The 15,869-nt window shown below is 39.1% G+C and overlaps 1 protein-coding gene across 9 annotated transcripts in view; it reads right to left on the bottom strand.

Moving 5' to 3' along the window:
• Positions 1–15,869, bottom strand: part of SYNJ1 (synaptojanin 1) — a 78,664-nt gene that overhangs the window by 19,627 nt on the left and 43,168 nt on the right. For all 9 annotated transcript variants that reach the window (XM_058661701.1, XM_058661703.1, XM_036494738.2 and 6 more), the window contains 10 exons: positions 11,566–11,757; positions 11,285–11,369; positions 9,734–9,874; positions 9,292–9,484; positions 8,878–9,036; positions 7,948–8,104; positions 6,660–6,777; positions 6,357–6,572; positions 3,392–3,470; positions 40–202 (listed from right to left, as the gene is read on the bottom strand). In XM_058661701.1, coding sequence (XP_058517684.1) covers positions 40–202; positions 3,392–3,470; positions 6,357–6,572; positions 6,660–6,777; positions 7,948–8,104; positions 8,878–9,036; positions 9,292–9,484; positions 9,734–9,874; positions 11,285–11,369; positions 11,566–11,757 — 1,503 coding nt within the window. The remainder of the gene's footprint in view (positions 1–39; positions 203–3,391; positions 3,471–6,356; positions 6,573–6,659; positions 6,778–7,947; positions 8,105–8,877; positions 9,037–9,291; positions 9,485–9,733; positions 9,875–11,284; positions 11,370–11,565; positions 11,758–15,869) is intronic.

The raw sequence follows: 15,869 nt of genomic DNA, 5'->3' as shown, positions 1-15,869 counted from the left end.
GGAAGGAAGTACAGAAGTAAATGTGTTTACTACACAAACCTTCCATGTCGAAATCAGCTGTGACCTCGGCATCTTCACCAAGCAGGGTAGAACTTGTTGATGATGGCAACACAATGCTAATTTTCTCTAGACTCATTTCTTCTTCCAAATTTTTTATCCAGTCTGGGCTTTTTAAAGTAATAGTTATAGTCCGATTCAATAACTAGTTAAGTAAAAGAGATGAAATTCACTATTTTGGAATTCAAGGGCTGCTTTATTCATACAATGCACTGGGATATAGACAGCTAGTTTAGTTAGACTTGATTCAACAAAATCCTGTCACACAGTCTAAGTAGCTAAAAGACTGTTCTAGATCTCCCCTTTAAAAGACTGAGGTTCTACATAAAGGCATTCTTTTCCAGACTTCACAGATTCAAATTCCCTTTACTGTAGTCGGCATTTTTTCATGACCAGATATAAATTTACCAACAACTCTGCTGCAAAATTTTATGTTTCAATTTTAACCTACATATTAAACAATTACTCCCACATGAAACAGTTACAAGAGCCAGCAGAAAATCTTTGAAACATATGTTCTGTTGATTTGGTTCTTCCTGACTTGGCGTGATGGCCTCAAGAGTTGCTATGCTGTTAACTGCTATATGCTAACTATATGGTTTTATCAATTCAAATGTCAGAGGAATACAGACAGAATTGAAGACCATTTACATCTGTGAAGCTACCACTCTGTCTTTGCTATAAATTTGAGCAACCTTTCCGCTGGGTATGATCTAAGAAAATCAATACATTACGACCAAGTTATACCATGTTCTGTCAATGTATCAAGAAAATGTTTTTTAAAATCTGCCATTAGCCACAAGATTCATTAGTCAAACAGACTGTGTGCCAGGAAAAAATCCTCATTTCAACTGTAAGTGTCAAAACAAACATCTGCTACCAATTAGGACATTAGGGAGCAGACAAATCCAAGTACATTACGAACTCTAGCAAAAGCTTTCCAAAGGACAGTTTGGTAACAAGTATCAAAATTTAATATGTCTATATTGTTTGACAAATTAAGTTTAATTTAGGAATTTAACCTAATGAATAGTATGACAAAGCTTGCAATGTTAATATTGGTTTTGAGATAATTAAAAATTAAATACAGGGCCTGGCGGCGTGGCCTAGCGGCTAAAGTCCTCGCCTTGAAAGCCCCGGGATCCCATATGGGTGCCGGTTCTAATCCCGGCAGCTCCACTTCCCATCCAGCTCCCTGCTTGTGGCCTGGGAAAGCAGTTGAGGACGGCCCAATGCATTGGGACCCTGCACCCACGTGGGAGACCTGGAAGAGGTTCCTGGTTCCCGGCTTCGGATCGGCACAGCACCGGCCGTTGAGGCTCACTTGGGGAGTGAATCATCGGACGGAAGATCTTCCTCTCTGTCTCTCCTCCTCTCTGTATATCTGATTTTGTAATAAAAATAAATAAATCTTTAAAAAAAATTAAATACAAGTGTCTACTAATAGAAGTTTGCTTAAATAAATTATATACTGTTCACACAACAAAATTCATACATCCAATAAAAGTAACATATTTTTTGAATTGAAAGAAGTCCATAACATAATACTCAGGTAAAGATCAGTAAGGTTGATGACTTGGCAACATTTGTGTCTCTGAATCTAACTGCATACATGTATATTACATTGTGTGAACGTGTATTATTATATGATGCTTACACACATCACACATATATACATGGAAAGTGAGCAGAGACTATTTCATATTGATAAAAGAATGGTCTTTTTAAAAATGTGAATTCTTGATTTATACACACTCATATATATATATATATATATATATATATATATATATATATATATATATATATATTTAAGATTTATTTACTAAAAAGAGCGAGAGAGAGATCTCCTATGGCTGGTTCAATCCCTGAATGATCAGGCCAAAGACTCCACCTGGGTCTCACACATGGGTGATGGGGGGGTCCAAATACTTGGACCATCATCCACTGCCTTACCAGTGAATGTGAAGGAAGTTGAATCAGAAGTGGAGCAGCTGGAACTCTAGCCTGCATGCTGACATGGGGTGTTGGTACTGTAAGTGGTGGCTTAACTCAGGGCACCATAATGCTGGCCCTGCCTGATCTACTTATTTCACTTTTAATGCAAAGTCAGATATACAGAGAGGAAGAGAGACAGAGAGGAAGATCTTCCGTCCGATGATTCACTCCCCAAGTGAGCGCAACGGCCAAAGCTGAGCCAATCCAAAGCCAGTTGCCTGGAGCCTCCCCGGGGTCTCCCACACAGATGCAGACTTTGGGCTGTCCTCGATTGCTTTCCCAGGCTACAAGCAGGAAGCTGAATGGGAAGCAGGGCTGCCGGGATTAGAACAGCGCCCATATGGGATCCCAGAGTGTGCCAGGTAAGGATTTTAGCTGCTAGGCTACCGTGCTGGGCCCCTTCCTGATCTACTTTTGCATGAACAGATGAATATTACATTCAGGAAAATAAACAAATTCGTACAACACTGATTTAAAAAGCAACACCCATGCATACTTTTTTTTTCCTCCAAGAGCTGGAAGTAACACAACAGAGTTGCCCACCATGGAAGGAATTTTGCTATGCTGTAAAATGTCCTGGGTACTAACCACACACATAGAAACGCAATTATTTTGAAAGAATTGAGAAAAATAAATAGACTCAGGAAAAAAAATGACAGAAGTAACACTTGGAGGAATAAAGACATGTTAGGCCAAGAATAGTTCCATCAAGTAAAAAATTCTAAAATGTTTCAGTAAGATAGACTTATGTATGAAAACAATTTATCTATGCTTGAAAAACTAACTGAATAGTAACATGATAAAGTCAATAAAATTAAGTTCCTAAAAAACAAAGAGTACCTTCCTCCATTGTTATCTTATAAAGCATTTTCTTCATTTGTTGGAAATCTTTCCTACTATCTACACGAGCCAGAATATCAACTCCAATTAAAAATTTAAATCCTTTTACATCATAATAGAAAGCAAATTAGGTGGTAATAATGCTTTCTTCTTCTTTTTTCCCTCCCTAATTTAGCAAAGAGTCAAATTTATTAGTTTCTTTTTTTTTTCAAAGTCAGATGCATTTTGTTTATTTCTCTTGTTAGAATATTGCTGCTATGTTGAACACAAAGGTCAAGGACAGGCATCCTCATAAAAATGCTTCTTCATACAGTTCCCTCTTGGGAGGGACCGAAAAAAGCCCAGGCCTGTCAGAATTCTAGTTTCTCAAGCATACTAGGTTTTGTACCCTTCTTAACTGAAAATGCATTTAGATCATCTTGCTGTATGCCTAAAAAATATGATCATCAGAGGCTGAATTTCAAATTAGCTTAGAATCCAACAAATGCCACCTTACCTCTTTACCACTCAGGCTCAGAACATTCAAGGCAGAGCTTCCCTCCAAAAATGTAACCCACATCTTATCTTCCACAAATCTAAAAAAAAGACAAATCAGTAAAAAAACAAAAGCAGAATTATACTCTTGACACAGCCCGCCCAGGGTTTGCAGATGAGTAAAAAAGAGGAAGAAGAGTAGGGCTAGTGGGGCCTGGGAGGGCACTCTGCCCTGACACTTCTCCAACTCCTTTCCAATTCTAGGCTAAAAAATAAGAAAAAGAAACGGTCCCGGGTCGCTGCATCTGTGATCACTGCTATCCAATCCAAATCTGCAAGCGTTTCACTGGCAAGGAAACCAGGGCCAGCGGTGAGGTAACTGGTTCAAGAGGTTCCACAAGGAGACTGCATTACAGGGCTAAGGTCCGAGTCTCCTTTGGCACAATATATTCTAACTCAAGACAGAATTGATTTGAGCAGGGAAAATGATAGGGAGTTGTCAGTAAAAATACTACAGAGTCAATGATAAGATATTTACTCTCTTGAGATTTCAATGGTCTTAGGTATAACTAAGTTTGTAATTCTGAATCACAAGGGTTCTCAGAGAAAAGGGTGTGGGGGACATAAGTACAAGTTCTGATGAATATGGTCTTATAATAAGCTTGTCATTTTTTAAAAAAAGGAAAAGCCAGGTTAGAATATTATCAGTTTCATTAACCGAAACAATTTTGTGGTTTAACTATTCACAACCACCTAGTCCTTGCCAGATTTTCAAAGATGAGAGAAGTGAAGACATGTATCTGCACACATACTCATTTCCTCATATGGACTAAGAAAGGAAAAGAACAAAAATAAAAGTCAAGGGCTGGGAACAATGTCCACGATCATTCAAGCGCGACCGAGAACTGACTCGATTTCTTTGGCATAAGGTTGTTAAGCTGCAGGATGCTATTATTGCTGTGCATTTGAAATACAGATCACTCTTATCTAAGTATCATAAAGGTATCTTTCTTTTAGTCATTTATCCAAATTAACAATGTATCCCTCACACATCTAATTCTAACAAGGAATTCTTCAAGTTCTAGCAGTATGTTCTTCCTACTTTCATGTACTAGAGAAAAAGTTTGGACTTTTCTCAGTACAAACATCTATAGGCATCTAAGTTTGTCCCATCCACATTTTCAGGGCTCCTCTAACATAAACACAAAGCAGTTCACAGATTTCAGTCTCATCTTAACACCTGTCTGATTCCGGGCTAAAAGATAATAATCTACTAAGACGGAAGGAAATGAGAAAGTGACATTTCAGAGAGAGATCTTCCATCTGCAGGTTCACATACAAATGGTGTAAAGATCAGGGCCGGAACTCCATCTGGGTATCCCACGTGGGTGGGCCCAAATGACTGAGCCATTTTCTACTGCTTTCTCAGGAGTATTAGCAGGAAGCTGATTTGGAAGCAGAGCAGCTGGAACTTAACCTAGCGCTCCAACCGGCCCCTCCTTGTTACTTTGTCTGCTGTTTCTTTTCCAACTTGGTTGTCATAGAGTATAAGAGAATATATGAGGTGTGGAGAACACCACACAATTATAAACTTATCTGTTAACTCCACTTGTTATGAAGCTAAAAAATTAAGCTTGAGAGAGACAAAATTAGTTCCTGCCTAGTGGTCCACAACAGCTGGGGCACGGACTGGGCTAAAAGTCACCACTTCTCCCATGTGGGTGGCAGCAGGCTGGAGCCAGGAATCCAACCTAGGTGACTCAATATCATCTATTAGCATCTCAGCTTCCAAGCCAAACGCCTGCTCCCTGACAACTTTACACTAGGGTGATGTCCTGCTTTTTCACTGATATGTTTGCTAGTAATTTGGGGGAAGGTGTCTGGCTGTACTTTAACACTAAGGTCCTAAGAGACTGGGTCTCTCCTGCATCACTGCTTCATCTCTTCAGCAATCTGAATCCTTCCCAGCTCAGTGTTGTATTACACATCTGTTTATGGAGACAATCATCTGCTGCTTGCCTGCCTACTCACACACTCCACTCGATGCTTCCTGTAACTTGGCATTTCAGCACTTGGCAAAACTCACTTCCATCTGTAAGCCTGGAAATTTCCTTATGTATTTCCTAGAGCCTTAAGATTTCAAATGTCTCGTTCTGTTTCATTTTAAAGCTTTGGGATAAATGTGGTAAAAAAAAAAAAAATATATATATATATATATATATAAGCAAAGTCTAAACAATTTCTTCTCCATTTGCTCCATGTCTGCAAGGGACTGTGGTGTCACCCTACAGAGATCATCCAACCTTCACTCTGTGGCTGTGCTGCATAGGGCTCAGGAAGCTGCTAGACACAAGCTGATCCGCCCAGAGAGATTATAAATACACAGCAGTCCTGTCTCCAGCTTCTCTGTTCCAGTCGCCAGCACAGAGATCTATCCAAATATGTACAGAAGGTACCCAACAGCAAAGGAACAGGGCAGAAAGGAATTTAATAGTATCTCTTTCCCTAAGAAATTCAAACACACACATCATTCCAGTTTTCAAAATTATTGTACAAATTGTACAGAACATTTTTAAAATAAGGGAAGAGACACCTGGGTCTGTCAAAGGCAGATGGTTCAAAGCTAGGAAATGGGGGAATCAAAGCTGGAATGGGTGAGTCCATTCCTTACATTTCTGTTGGATGGAAATCAAAGATACTTAAATCAACAGCAGAAAAAGCACTTAACGCCTATCTCTCCTTCAATAAATAAAACAGCCATCTCAGATGTTACATGCTACATTGTACAGGAACCTTGACGTGTCATATCCAAGCTCTCACATATTTGTCTTTAATTGTTCACATGAAGTTTCACTATCTAATATATCATTTTTTTTCTTCAAACTGGAAATAAACTCATTCTATTCAAACACTAAATAAAGTGACTTTTAGTCATTTTTACTGTTTTATTAGTCATGGCTTTTTCAGACAATAAATATTTTACTTACCTTATGAGTATAACTTCACCAAAATTTGCAAACTGCTGCAGAAGTTCATCAATCAATGCATCATCAAAAAAATTATTTTCTGGTAATGAACTTTTGATGGAGACCAACACCGTACCATCTGGTGGGCCTTGGACTGCAATTACTTCTTTATAAATGTTTTGTCTTTCCTCTGCTTCAACTTCAAATATATCTATATCAATGAGAGCAACCACGGGCCTAAAGCAGAGAGAGGCATTAGCCATGTTTTTGAAAGACCACATTTCTGGGAATTACAGTATCACGTGAACACTGGATTTTTCAAACCTGTGGTCAGAAGTCTTGAGCTCAGCTCTTCCGTAATGCAGTAAAGTGCCGGGAGTCCACGTGTAGAGGATTTTGCTTTCATCCTGAAAACTGGCATTCAGAAGATCTAAATCTTCGGCTGCAGTCAGAATAGAAGAAACACAAGAAAAGCCATATAAACTGGACAGAGTATGTAAGTAATACCTATCTCCTGGGGCTGGCAGCCACCCTCCTGGCCACTCCCAGGTAATCCCACACTGGAGCACTTGGATTCCATTCCTGGACCCAGCTCTTAGCTTCAACTTCCAGCCAACACAGACCCTGGAAGGCAGCAGTGATGGCTCAAGTCATTTGCTTTTGGTCACCTACATGGGAGTCCTTGATAAGATTTCTGGCTCCTGGCTTCAGGACCAATACAGCCCCAGCCACTGTGGACATCTGGAGAGTGGAGCAGAAAAGACCATCTTCCTAGCTAAGGCTGAAATACCAGGAATACTTAACAGAATAAAAAGGGTTTTGGTAAGAATTATCTTTTATTATGTTATTCTTCACTTTGGAAAAACTAAGGCTTGGCTTTACTGCTGAAATTATTTAAAGGCCTGTGACTAAATAGTGTGAGTGTCTTTTTTTCTTCTTTATAAAGATATTTTTGTTTATTTGAAATAATGATAAAGAGGGGGAAGGAGGAAGAGAGGAAGAGTAGGTGTCTTCCATCAGCTGGTTTACTCCCCAGATGGCCTTGATGGCATGGGCTAAGCCAGTCTGAAGTCAACAGACTGGAATTCCATCTAGGTCTTGTATGTGGGCGGTAGGAGCACCAGTACTTGGGCCATCTGCTGCTGCTTTCCCAGGTACATCAGCAAGGAGCTGGACCACAAGTGGAGCCGTGGGGATATGAACCAGCACTCACATGAGATGCCAGCACCACAGGCGGCAGCCTAATTGTGTCACAGCATCCACCTCGCAAACAGTATTTTACAAATAATTTGATAGGCGATGGCCACTCAAAATAAATATGCAAGCCACTCAAGTTTTTCTAGTTACAAATGAATTAGCATTCAAATGAAAACCTAACAAAAAAATGTGTCCATGTCTCTCTATATGAAATCATGTTACTGAAATTGATGGAAAAATTAAACTATTATAAAAAGATTTGAAGCATTTTTTAAACTTTCACTTTTAAATTTTGTTCTATGCTAGGCAATCTGTGCTGAAAGAAAGTAGGCCTCTCATCTGATGTTTATACCAATCCCTTCTTCATCATAAAATCTGCACTAGTCCCTTTAAACAGTGACATCCACTTCCTGACCTGATCTGTCAAAAGGCCACTTCCTCCTCCTCCAGAGGACGCGGTCTGTCCAAGCAGGGGTGCGGCACTTCTCACTGGTGTCATAGTCGTCGGAAAACAAATCATATTTGTATGTCGGAGCAAAGGTAACTTTTCCCTCCAAAAAGCCTCTAAAAATCTAAGATAAATACAGAAAGCAAACAGTGTCCAGATCCAAAAAAGTTGTGTTTTCATTCAGATAACCATTCATTCAACACCAATGAAGTGCTAGATACTCTCACATGAAATTTCTGTGCATCTAATGGATGCTTCTGATTGAACAGCATAAAGCTTAAAAAAAAAAAATCCAAAGTGTAGCCTTTATCACATCACTTGTTTGATCATCAGATTTTTAAACACAAAAACATCAGTGTGGAAATGCTTCCTGACCTTTGAGCTACATGAACCCTTTACAACTGTTTAAATTTTTGAAATTCTCTGGTCTGGCATCTGATTCTTGATTAGGAGCTGAGACTAAAAGAGGTTAAGTGGTGTTGAGAGTATTAGAATTAAAGTTATATGATGCCCAGGCATTTTACCAAGTGGCATACCTTCTAAATTCGTGTTTTACATATGTTCCCAAAATTTCATAGTCCTAAGTTTTAAGAAGTAAGATAGATGATCTGAGAAACAAAAGAAAAAATAATTGCCATAGGATCTTAACCCCCTGCAAACAGCCCTCAAGACTGAATTTAAGCTATTACCTAAAAAAAAAAAAAATTGAAAGTGAATAATCTTACACAACTATCTCTTTCATTATTCTGTGTCCTTTTTTTTTTTTAAAGGAATGGTAATTCCCTGTTAATCTTTCAGATACATATTTACATACAAAAGATTCCAAGAAAACAAACACTCTGCTTAAGAAAAGTAGGCTATTTTCTAATCCAAGCATCTCCCCAAGAATGTGCATACCTGCCCAGCGTTTTTCTGATTGATAAGTTGATCTCCTGCTATCAGAGAATCCCAATTTTGTTGTCTTATGAGCTCTTTAACTTCTTCGTTGGGGAGATCAATTCGATAGTTGAAATCACCACACCAAAACACATAGTCATGGGAAAAGAGCATCCTTCCCTGGAAATATTTAGAATTTTAAAGTGAAAGCAATCGATGTTTTACAACTATATTTTTTTTTGCCTCAAATGTACTTGTCCCTCGGCTCTGTACCCTCTTCCTTTAAGACAAGAGCAATGACATATGAAATATTTAGGTGGGTATTGTTGCTCTCTCTAGGGGATTATCTTAAAATGACAAAATCCCCCATTTAGAATTTGGGGTCAATTACAATAAGATGAAAGTTACCTTCAAGAATAGACAACTAGAACCTACCATTGGGAAACTCAATTTCCGTGCTATTTCTACAAAATCTTCATTCCTTTCTTTGACTTGTGACTGCCCTGCAGCAAAATGGCTGCAGACAAAGCACAGGCTGGTTGTGTGGAACAGCATTCGGATGGCAACTGCTCCCTTGTTTCCGGTCGCACCGCCCATCCCCGTCTTCACAGTGTCAACAGCAACATCCCTTCAAAGCAAAGAATTCTAAATCAAAGACTGGAAATTCCAACAGCTTCATCTAGCAATGCACATTATGTTATAATATGACTATCCATCATAGGGTATTTTGAGAACAAGTCTATGAACCAATAGAGTGAAGCCAGCAGTGACTCTTGACAAACACAGTTTAAAGCAAGAGCTATGAGCACACTTCTCTGGATCAACAAGCAGCCAGTCTGGTAGGGAGTGGCCTTCAGAGAGGGCTGGGCTCACTGACCTGATGAAGGGAGCGTGCTGTGGTCTGATGAAAACGAACAAACACACGCCCACCAGCTGCTCTGACGCCAGCAGCACATACTTGTTGTCTCTGGAGATTGTCTTCTGGAGCTCCACAGCCCAGAGCTTCTGATTCGTTGTGCTACAGGAACATATTAAAGGGGAAACTTTTAACAGACTATAACAGCTTCTTTAAGAACACAATGCCAACTATACCTTCATCTATTCAAATTTCTTAAGACTGTCAAATCTTCACGCAAGCTGTTTTTGCTTGTTTTCTTTAAAAACAAAACTCCAAAATTTGACCAAAAGAACACCATACTTCAAAATCTAATCTATTAGCTCTTTTCAAAGAATATCATTGCTCACAAGGTAAGGTAAGTAACCCCAATTTTCTTGTATGTGGGCAGTAGGAGCACCAGTACTTGGGCCATCTGCTGCTGCTTTCCCAGGTACATCAGCAAGGAGCTGGACCACAAGTGGAGCCGTGGGGATATGAACCAGCACTCACATGGGTGCCAGTTCAAATCTCTACTTCCAATTCAGCTCCCTGCTAATGTGTCTGGCAAAGCAATAGAAGTACATCCAAGAATCCAGCACTGTGGATTTATTGTTAAGTTAAACTGCTGCTCTGGGTGCCAGCATCCCATATTGGAGCGCCAGTTCAAGTCCTGGCTGCTCTACTTCTGATTCAACTCCCTGTTAATGTGCTTGGGAAGTCAGTGGGAGGTGGCTCAAACATTTGGGTCTCTGCCATGCAAGTAGAGGAACCAGACTTCCCGGCTCTTGGCTTTGGCCTGACCCAATCCCAGCCGTTGCAGCCATTGGCAAGTGAATCAGCAGACGGAAGCTCTCTCTCTCTCAAATAAATGAAACTTAAAAAAAAAATTCAGTTGTCTTAGCCCATACGTTAAAGAAATCCATAACACTAAGAAATACCACCCTTTTAGTAAATCTTTGTTTTATAAATTGTTTCATTTATGTTAATATAATGGGTTTACTATTGCCATTTTAAAGTAAGTGATCTTACAAGCTTTATCTACTTATTTGAGAGGCAGAAAGACACAAAGAGAGCTCTCTGAGAAGCTCAAATGACCACAACAGCCAGGGCTGGGCCAGAGCCAAAGCTGGGAGGCAGGAACTCAAATCAGGTCTCCCACAGGATGACAGGAAGCCAGTCAGCTGAGCCTCACTGCTGTCTCCCAAGGTCTGCATGAGCAGGTGAGTGGAATCTACCCTCAGACTGGGGTAGAGCCCACAGCTGCTGCAGCAGCACTAAGAGCACAGCACCCACCCCTGACCCGGCAACTTGAACTTCTCATTCAATAAATATCAAGAGATACAACCACATTAACCAAAGTTCTCAGTATCTTTAATAGTATCTTTAATAGTATAGAGAGCGCCAGGGACTCTGAAGTTGGAAAACTGCTTTTTTATTGTTTAAAAAGCCTCCCTTTCATATATAATCTCAGTCAATCATTATATTAATAATTAACTATCCTTCAAGTTTCCCAAGGAGAAAATTTTCTAATGTGTTACTGAGCTGACTTACCTTGCATTTACTATGTTTCCAGCATTCAACTCTACCATTTCTTCAAAGCCAATTGCAAATATATCAGTTGGCTTACTTCTTTTATCTATAATCAAGGAGCCAAGAAATACTTTTAAATAAGCCTTAGTCAAATGGCAACCCCACCCAATACAACACTAGACCTCGCAAAAATCCATTTTTATAAGGTTTGTCCCATCGACAGCAGAGAAACAAGTCACTTTTCACAGGCTATGGGGAATCAAAATTGTGGAGAGATAAAGAAACTATTTAGAAAAGCCAACCTTGAAACTCTTGGATGCCAGCTAATTTGGGTGCATCAAGAAGCCAGTCAGTGAGCGTCTGATTCTTAAAGGCTATGCTGCGAAACTGCTTCCCACCATTCACATTCCAAGTTCCGACGCACACTCGAATTTTCTTGGGTTTTGAATACTTATAGAAATTCTCACACATGCTCTTTAGTACTTTAGAAGATGCTAATCAAAAACAAGGTACAACACAATTTCAGGCACAATAAATCATTTACCAAAAACTGATTTGTCATAACCGAAATACGATGTCTAGAAAAAACAATTATCATTACAAGTACATACAAGATACATGCACAGGCACCAAAAAAAAAAAAATCATCCTTGAATGCAAAGCTCAGCATTAGGCAAATTAACTAACACACTGAATAGCAAAGTAGAGATGGCATTAGATATATTAGCCAAAGTAAAACAAAACAAAACAAAACAAACCCCTATTATGAGATCAAAATAACATCATAAAACATGCAGGTCAAACAGTCCTATTTCAAATAATTAGTACTTTTTTTTTAATAATGTATGAAATCTAAGAACTGTGTCATTTTTAGGAATATAGCAATTGACTTTCATTGAATAGTCATCAAGGGGCTGAAAAAAAAACCCCTATTTTTCCCCAAGCAAAAACATTTGAGAACATTCACATTTAAGATTCTACTGATAACAGGTGGCTTGATGACTAACAGTTCCCTGACAAAAATGCAAATTATGGAAGATAATGACGTGTCTGAAGATGAAATCATGACAAAAGGCTTCTCATCTTGCTCAGAGTAGAAGCCACTAGGAGGCCCCCAGACAACTCAGCCTGTCTTTCTGTCCTCACCTTCTGTTCCCAGTGACCCCCACTGGCTCCCAGCACAGCCACTGGCCTCCCTGCACTTCCCAGCCCCCAGGCCTGCTGCCGACCAGGGCCCTGGCATTGGCCCTACTCCTCCATGACCTCCTCCAGGTCTGTATCTATCCTGAGGCCTCTTCTAACCACCTTACTTGTACCTGGACTCCACCCTTACCTTCTCCTTGCTTTTATCATATAAAAAGCTGTATACAGATTAAGCTTCTTTAATCCTAAAATCTGAAATCCAAAATGTTTCAGCTTTTGAAGCGATCTGGATTTTGATGCTGTAGACTAGAGCTTCTCAACTGGGAAAGCCTATACAAACAATCCAAACTCCAGTAACTTCAGAATGTGTGACACTCTTGGTCCGCACCTACACCTGGCTTCTGCTGTAACTCTCTCCCATCATGAAAATCAAAACCTTGAGGACAAAATATTGGTACCTTATCGCAATATCTGTAAAACTGAAAAGAGTTGTCTCATAGCCAATGAATGTTTGATAAGTGCTAAAAGAACAAATGTTCAATAGATTTTGAACTTTCCACCTTTCTCTTCATATTTTGTCTACCCTCTATCTTTTCCTGTTATAAACCACATTCCATTCTGGTTAAATTCTTGGATTAGACAGACTCTTAGCCAGACTTCAACTTAAAAACACAGACTTTGTCCTTAATTAGCACTTAACTAATAAGAAAAATAAATCAAGACTACATTCACCTTTTACCACACAATCATAACTCTTGAGGCAATGAGAATAAACAAGGTAAGTTAACACGTTACAATTATTGTGACTACATCTGGATCCTTTGAAAGGACTGCTGGTTTCACATGGTAACTGCATCCGCAACATTCCCAGCAGAAACTCCTCATCCTCCTAAGTTGATTATTACTACTATGAAAATAGCTTCTATAATCTATTTTATATCAACACAGAAGCTCTATAACGATAACATAGTTGAAAATACTCAGTGGCCAGTGTTGCGGCATAGTGAATAAAGCTGCCATCAGGGATGCTGGCATCCCATGAGAGCACAAGTTAAGGCCATGACTGGACCATTTGCAGTTTATCTTCTTGCAAATAACCTAGAAATTGCAGCAAAAGATGACACAGATCCTGTCATCCACGTGGGAGACCTGCACAAGCTCCTGGCTTCAAATTGGCCCAGCTCTGGCCACTGTGGCCATTTGGAGAATGAACCAGCAGATGGAAAATCCCTCTGTCTCTCCTTTCTCATCTCTATAAATTCTTTCAAATAATTAAATAAATCTTGAATATATATATGTGTGTATATATTCAGCAAGACGATAATGAGCTATATGAACAAAAATATGCTGCCATGCTACAAAGTGAAGTCTGCTTTTACACAGAATAAAAAAGGTTAAAAACTATTCCTAGTTCGTTCATAACTGGCTGGCACCATAATGTACTCAAGAAAATAATGAGGCTGTGCCCAAAGAACAGATGTCTATCCCTACATACCACACAGAAAAGTTTTATTACATAACCCAAAAATACATCTAAACACTCCTTTTCCCTACCCTTCTCAAATAATAATAATCATAATAATCATCAATGGCTTTTTAAAACATTCAGAACAATAACCCTGCAAAACAAATCTTACAGTGACATAAAATCTTAATTATGGGGAAGAAGAGGCATCATTTAAATGCATTTCTGATAAGTATTTGTCTCTCCCACGACAGTCATATGCTTAAAACATCATAAATCTTGGTGAGAGGAGTACGTGAGATTCATATTACTACACAGGCAAGGAAAATAGTAACTTTCAGACCTGAGGCACAGACTTCTAAGTTCATTAGAAATCTTGGTGATTTTAGAATTATTTCCGATCATAGTACAGGGCAAGAGTTATAGAAAATGTCAACCAAATTGAAGAAAATGAGACAACACCTTCTTAAACATCATGTTCATGAAACACTACTGAATAGTCTTAAAGTACTCTAAAATCAATCCAGAATTTCACATCTTGATATTTTATATTAGTCTATCAATGGTGAGATCTAACTCTCATAACAGTTGGCCAACAAAATTAAAATTAACTTAATATCCTTAATTGGAATTAAGTATTTGACACAGGAAGACAAAAAATAGTATATACTTCATTCTGGTTAAAAGTACTTAATCTTCTCAAACAAAAACCTTTTTTCAGATTAAAACAAGATATTATTTTGCTTGTGTGTGTGTATATATACAATACCAGTTTTAGAAAAACAAAGAAGTTGCTTTTATTTATACATTGATTGTCTATACTGTACCTGACTGTAATGTCTGTTCAGAAACTATGGATGCATCAAGAAGAAAACAAAGAGTCATTAGTAAAGCAACATGTTACACTTTAAATTTAGAAGGTTATGACAAAACATCCTGAGAGGGCTGAACTTTTTAAGCCAATCTGATGACTATGTTTTCTGATGGCTACGGTATAGAAGAGACTATAAATAAATGACATTACCTGATTTTAAAAAACCCTTTCCATCTAAGGACAATCCTACGGTGCCTAGGGGCCGTTGCCATTTCAGAAGCAGAAGGTCCTAGGTGTGGTCTCTGGCTGTCCTGTGTATGTGTGCACACGCACACAGGTGGGAGCAAGGGAGCACATGAATATGAAGACCTAAGAGACTGCAGGACACTGAAGATAGAAGAAATACTACACTGACCTTTTAGCATTCTTACCAGGACTCACCAACTGATAAGTATCATCAGTTCAGCTATAACAAGACACAGGCATTCTGAAAATATCACTGTGCTATGCAAAATAGTGCACATTGCTATAGCCACAAGTTCTATGGGAAAATGGGGTTAAGGACACCACCACCACACAAAAACTCCAACTGTGACACATCAAAAAGAATAGGAACCTCATAAAAACAGGAGCTCAGTAATATGCATGTTAAACATTGCATAAATATAATACATAAGGAGACCCATCTTGAAAAACAAGGACACTGACTTATGGCTGTGGGCCTCAGAAGCGGTGTCCTTGTGAATCAGCATGAATGATGGAAGAAAAGTTTTCTGTAGACAGATGGAAAGCTGAAACACCAGCGGCCGGGGGAAAGGCACACACGACACGTGGCCACGTAAGGCAGGGAAGATGTTTCAAGCATGTGTACAGGTGCATGTGTTTGGTGTCCTACTCAGTTCTGTGGGGTACTGTTCTCTGTTTACTTAGTGCTGTTTATTGCCAAAGTCATGCACAAGCTCATGCAAAACTGGATTATGCTCACACTGTTTCCTAATACGTCAACCATGTTGGAACAAACTCCCATTCTCAGAACAAGTGTTATAGCAGAACTGACTATACTTCTTTTTTTAAAGGCATATTTTACAGGATAGTAAAATGTGCAGAAAACTAAAATAACTGATGTTTGAGCTTGAGAGTAACATAGGTCCTTTGCTTTTCTTCTTGTCTTTGACCACTTACTT

The sequence above is a fragment of the Ochotona princeps genome, chromosome 3 (genome assembly GCF_030435755.1).
Source record: "Ochotona princeps isolate mOchPri1 chromosome 3, mOchPri1.hap1, whole genome shotgun sequence".
Classification (NCBI taxonomy): domain Eukaryota; kingdom Metazoa; phylum Chordata; class Mammalia; order Lagomorpha; family Ochotonidae; genus Ochotona; species Ochotona princeps.
Note: the sequence above shows the minus strand (reverse complement) of the source record. Positions and strands in the feature narration are given on the sequence as shown.